Source organism: Lactuca virosa, chromosome 3, assembly GCF_052849685.1.
Source record: "Lactuca virosa cultivar CGN04683 chromosome 3, Lactuca_virosa_CGN04683_v6, whole genome shotgun sequence".
Taxonomy (NCBI): Eukaryota; Viridiplantae; Streptophyta; class Magnoliopsida; order Asterales; family Asteraceae; genus Lactuca; species Lactuca virosa.
Window position 1 is genome coordinate 120640664 of NC_136428.1, and position 6527 is coordinate 120647190.

The 6527-nt window shown below is 35.2% G+C and overlaps 1 protein-coding gene across 1 annotated transcript; it reads left to right on the plus strand.

Moving 5' to 3' along the window:
• Positions 1-5476: 5476 nt before the first annotated feature.
• On the plus strand, positions 5477-5809 carry LOC145163980 (uncharacterized). Its single transcript, XM_079082712.1, has one exon. It carries the CDS (start codon positions 5477-5479, stop codon positions 5807-5809), a length of 333 nt encoding a protein of 110 aa, XP_078938838.1.
• Positions 5810-6527: the final 718 nt, after the last annotated feature.

Sequence of the window (6527 nt, forward strand, 5' to 3'; positions counted from 1 at the left end):
TTCACCAATTTCCACCAAGATAAACAAAATGTATTATTAGGTTTTAATTGGTTTTGAAACTCCTAGATTCTTTTGAGATTCATTGAACTTTTCAATGGCATGTTTCAATCTCGAGTGTGCCCTTCAGGTTTTGTGACTGGGATGCCGAGGATCACAAAACAAGGTGTGAAGTAACCATGCAAATATACTTGGTACCCTTAATATTTACCCCTCAATCGATGTGCCGGTTAACCACACGAGCTCCACCGATACTATAATAAATATTAAGTTACCCTTTGCCTACTTTGTTAAATCCAGGTTAGTGTGCCGGTTAACCACACACGCTCCACTAACGGTTTAAACAAAGTGCAAAGTGTAATTTCATGGATTAGCACCTTATTCACATTTCCTAAGTAACTAAGATTGGGAATTTATAAAAAGTTTAATTACTTAGTATTTATCATTAATACTTTTAATGAAGGGATAATTATAGTCCTTGTCCTACCCGTTCGGCTAACGACCCTCCACCAGTCAAGGAAGTGGTGGGTGAGAGTGGACACCCATTAAACTGCCATTTTATAGGCAGTAACCTTATACCCCCTTATAGACCGGCTTCGTGAATGAGGCCTACTAACGGTAAGACTGACTTGCTCTTATACATATATTTATTATTAACTTATAATACTATAAAGTATAAGGGTTGAATTTTAACTTTTAAAATTCTAAGGGCTAACTTGGAATTAAAGTATTCATGGGGAAAACTTTACAAATTCCAAAACTTGAGGGCAAGTTTTGAAAATATTCAAAACTAATTAATTCCATAACTTATGTGTTTAAAGTAGTTTTAACTAAAAAAAAACTCTTCAAGTTCCATAACTTGAGGACAAGTTTTGGAAGACTTTAAACTAATAAAAGAATGTAACTTTTCTTTATTTTTGTAACTTATGGAACTAATTAAGGTTACACATTTTATCATTTAATGAAGTGACTCTTGAACCTCCATAACTTGAGGACAAGTTATGGAGTCATAAAACCATTTAATGAGGACAAGACTCTTCATTTTTGTAACAATTGCCAACTTTTTATGAGTTTTATGAAACTTAAATGTGACTTTTCATATAACTTGAGGACAAGTTACAAAAACACATTTTAGAATCAACTCTTAGATTAAAATGGATTGAAAACACATAATCAATTAACTTTTCTATTAATCTAATAAACTCATATGAACAAAGATAATTCACATCAAATTTTTTTCAAGTAATTAGCATAACTTTTAAACTAATACAATTCGATTTTTCAGCTAATTTTGCAAGTATAACAAGAAAACAAGCCTTGTATCTGATACCACTGTTAGGTTTATAGCATTCTAACACTCCTAAGTGTACATGCAACCCTAAATACCTTGGATCTATGTTTTCTCTATTATACATGCAAATATGAATATTCCAAGGTATTACCCTAACTAGCATACAATCTTTTGATACTTGAATAATAAACTAGATATAAATACATACCTTGTTGATGTAGCTTAACTCCATGAAGCTTGAGAGCCTAGTGCCCCAAGTGTGACACCTCAAATGGTTCACACAACATCATCAACACTTGGAATAACCATGAAAAGAAGACACTTCATGCTCAAATTGGCTAGCCCTCATATAAGTATCATTAGTGCCAATTTCTTGAGCTAAAGGGGTCTTTATATAGTGTGGCTATTAGGGTTACACCATGTAACTCATGACTTTACCCATTCCTTATGCTCCATGGATTTTAACCTCCATGGATTATCCATGGGTCACCACATGGGTTAAACCCAACATAAGGAATCTTGGATCATAAGCCCACATATATAAGAATTAACGATTTTCACAATCAATCCCCATATATTTAATTAGTCTCTTTTGATCACTAAATTAAGTCCAAATTAATTCTTGATCAATACTAATTAAATAACATGATTTCATATTAATATATTAGAACTTATAATATATTAATATGTCACAAATGTCCTCTTCTCACAAACGGTCTATCCAAATGTTCTGATGCCATGCAACCCTAATGGACCATGCCGAGTCGGGTCAAGTACATACCAATTATAGTTATGGACTTAGACACTAATCCAACAGTTTCCTTCTAGCATCTGTAATAATGTCATTGAAGCACTCTGCAATACCATTTACAATTGCCTCACATGCTATTCCTTTCTTAAAAAAAAGCTCTACACCATGTGTGAGGGTCTCTTGCCATAAGATGCTCATAAGCCTGTGGATTTATCTCCTTGATTTCCTCCATTTTTCTCTAAAATTCTCCATCCACAATAGAAAATGCAGCTGCCCAGAACATATTCTTATATTCAACACCACTGAAGGTCTTCCTAAAGTTTGCATATATGTGTCTTGCACATTGTTTGTGCTCAAAATTAGGCAAAATTATTTTAGTAGCATCAAGCAACCCTTGAAATTAGTGAATGAGGGACAAAAACTGTTATCACAAAAAATAAAAGTCAATTAACAAACGATGGACAAAAAATGTTATCACCTTATGTTGATCAGATATCATAGTGAAGCCACTTCCATTGAGCAACCCAAGATCATCTCTAATCAGTTCCAGAAACCACATCCAGTTGACTTTATTTTCAACCTCAACAACTGCCCAAGCAATGGGATACACTTGGTTGTTTGCATTCCTCCTTATAGTTATGAGTAATTCTCCTTTGCATGGTCCTTTTAGGAAAGCTCCATCTATAACAATTACATTACAACATCCTAATTTCCAACCTTCTTTGATTGCCTTAAAACAAATATACATCCTGTGAATGTAAGACACATGTTCTTGGTTGACAGTGACACACACTTGGATTGTGCTACCTGGAGTGGAACGTCTTAATTCTTGAGCATATTCCCATACATTTCCATAATGTTTTGTGATTTTACCTTCTATGAGGCTCATTGCTCTACACCTAGCTTTGTAACATTTGGACCAACACACCTCAATGTGAAACTTGTGTTTAATATTTTATTTCATTTCCTTACATTTCAGTTTAGGTTTAATAATCAATTCCTTCAAAAAGTGTCTTGCTAGCGAAGTTGGCTTCATTAAGTGTGAATTCTTGTATTTCTTAACACATTTGTGCTTATCAACTAGTCTTTTGACCTGGAATGAGTTTTCCTCGGTCTTTCATGAAGCATACACTCGAAAGGGACATTGAATTTTGTCATTCTTGGAACCACATCTAGAAACTAACCTCACACTGTCACATTTGATAACCTTTATACTATAACCCTTGTAAACAACAATTAGTGAGACAATTTTTCAGTTAGTGTGCTGATTCGTACCTTTCACCTAATATAGGCTTCATCATGTTCCATTTAACTGTCAGATCATGTATGGGGAAATGCTTAGCAGCCTCGTCTCCCAAATTAACATTGGATGCTTATGTGTCATCGATTTCCTCTTCAGAGACAAATTCTTCTTCAATGTCGACTTCAATGCCAAATCCAGGATCACTTTCAATATTGTCTTCAGTGTAAGATATGTTCAGGAAATCTTCCTTGCATCTTTCCTTGCCTTGTGATTCAAAATCGTCTTCCAGTTCGATGTCTATGAGCTCTGTCTTGAATACTTCCTCTTCGTTGTCATCTGATACGTAATAGGCCTCGTAACCATCCATATTCACCTCGTAATCATTCATATTCACCTCTACAACTACAAATGGGTTGATTTTAACTTCTTTAGTGCAACTACAAGTGGGTAGATTCACATATGCTTGTATCGCCTTCAATCGACCAAAAACCCTAACTTTGACTTCGTAGACGACAAATGGAATGAATGCAAAGCCCACATAACCTATCAACCGGTTATGTGACTTGTGAAACCGGATAATGTATAAATTTGTCCCAAATTGAATAAGTTATCCGATATTTGGGACTAAATTAAAAAAAAAATAAGGACTTTAATTAATATGATGGCAGAATGTAAGGACTTTAATATAGATTTCCCTATGGATTTTGGGCAGATTGAGACTAGTTTTATTTTCTATATATATGGTACGCAAGCATGTATTCGTGACGAAATCTGTTGTTTTTGATGCAGTGGAAGGACAAGGAAGGAAAGACTCCTCTGATATTGGCTTCAATGAATCCAAACCTATATAATGTAGCTAAAACCTTAATAGAATTAGGTGCCAATGTGAACTATTATCGTCCAGGTGTCTCGGTTTGCTCTCTGATGCATGATAAAGAATGTATTTTATTTGGCTTTTCAGTTGGCCATGGTAATTTCTCTCACTAACGTTAAAAAATTTAATTTTAGTGAACATTCTGGAACTGCTCTTTAGCATGGTGGTGTGTGTTTTTTAGTCAATGAGAACAGTGCTACTATATTGTTGGTTACTTTTTTAAGTCCCCATCATAGTCAATGATATAGCATAAAATAACAGTTATTTGCTGTGAATGAGACAAAACGTAAAAAAATGGATTTTGGACTCCAAAAGTACCCAAGAAAGCTTGTCATGTTATTAGTTATATGAAACCAATTGCTTACGAAATATATATCATCTCAATTTTCAGCTAGCGCCTTGCGGATGAATGTTGATGGTCAAACTGCACTTCATGTTGCAAGACGTAAATATAACAATGTTTTTCGAGAAATTGAGGTACATACACATTTCTCATTCCTGTGTATCTTAAAAAAATTTGTATGTGAAAGTGTATGATATATCGGGTTTAATTCAATTCTTTGAGAACCACATATGCTTTTTCTCTGGTTGGCGGCAAGTGCTTTATATTGTGCCAGGGTGTGCTCAACCACTTACAAGAAAAGTGTAAGTATTTCATTTTAATACCATTAAATCTTTAATATAGGAAATTTGAGAAGGGCTTTTTTTTTCTACTCGTCCTGGGAATTTGAATCCTCAGGATCGACCCTAGTTTATGTTATGAAATTTTATATTCAATAAAAATGTTCAACAAAATAAAATTCTTAATTTAAACAACATTGATTCAATGTTTTATTGAAACTTTATAAATTTATACATATATAAATGGTTGTTTATAGTTTTGTATTGAGTCAGATATTATTGAGTCAAACAGACTCTCTTATCAAATCAAATTATTAGTAGATATTATTTGATGTATATGTATATTTGTAGACTATATCCTTTCCTAAGTCACAGAGAATTATTTTAATTGTATTATATATACATGTTTAATGAATGAGAAGGATCATCGGATTTTACTAATCTTTATGGTATCAGAGCATTAACCCTAAACTTTTACTTCTCCTTCTTTGACGTCTATTTCTATCGTCGATCTCCTTATCTACTTTTTCTCTACTTACAACATGCCAGACAAAGATGATAGCTCATCTTCTAAAATCCCGTCTCATCCTGCCTTTGGATTCAATAACATAAAGAAATATCTTCCTCTCGTTCTTGATCAAACAGCCGCACATTATGCATCATGGGTCGAACTATTTTAGATCCAAGCGTGTGCCTAAAATGTTCTTAACCACATCAGTCCCACATTCCCATGCCTCTGCTGACATTGATGAAGCCACATGGCTACGATTAGATGCTCTTGTTAAGCAATGGATTTATGCCACAATTTCACCAGGACTCGCTCAGACCATTATAAAGCCTGATGCTACTACTCAAAGCCTATGGGATCGATTGTCTGAAATCTTTCAATACAACAAAATTACTCATGCAGTCTACCTTGAAGAACAATTCACCAGTACATGCCAAGATGCCTTTGCCAATGTCACCGAATATTGTGAAAGTTTGAAAAACCTTGTTTATCAATTAACTAATGTTGGTAATCCCGTGTCTTAACAAAAGATGGTTCTTCAACTTGTTTCTGGTCTTACCAAGGGTGATTATGACATAATCGCCACCATCATCTAACAATCTGATCCACTTCCCACCTTTAATAAAGCTCAATCCCAACTACTCTTGGAAGAAAAACGCAGGAACAAACAAGATACACATGCTCCCCAAGTCCTTGCTACCCAAACTTCTGACTCTCCAAACCCTCATGTTCACTCTCAGACTAGTGACAACACCACCACCAGTCAGAATTTCAGAAGCGGTCATGGTAATCAGGGCCACTATCGTAACGACTATAGAGTCAGGGTTATCGTGGTCGTGGCTACAGAGGAAGAGGTCGTGGCCGGTCCAAATACAACCAAAAAAACTACGCTCAACAAAATCCATGGCAACATGTAACCCTTTATCTTGCTAGTCAACTGACCTCGCCTCTATGCCCTTACCCAACAACACCTCCTCAATTTAGTTAAGAGGGACTACTTGGTTTGGGTCCATCTTGGCCTCACCAGCTTCAACCATATATTCCTCCACAGGAACATTACACAACTCCTTCAAGAAACATGCAAGGTACTCCTATGACTCCTACAAATCCGATAAATGTTGTTCACACCATGGAAGTTCAGCCACCTGATAATACTTGGTACATGGACACACTGCACATCTCACTAATGACTCAGGTAAGCTCTCCAACATATCTCGTTTAAGTAATCCGCATTATATCTTA

Excerpts from the sequence above, each read along its gene's own strand:
- LOC145163980 (XM_079082712.1), top strand. The coding sequence starts at position 5,477 with ATGTTCTTAACCACATCAGTCCCACATTCCCATGCCTCTGCTGACATT.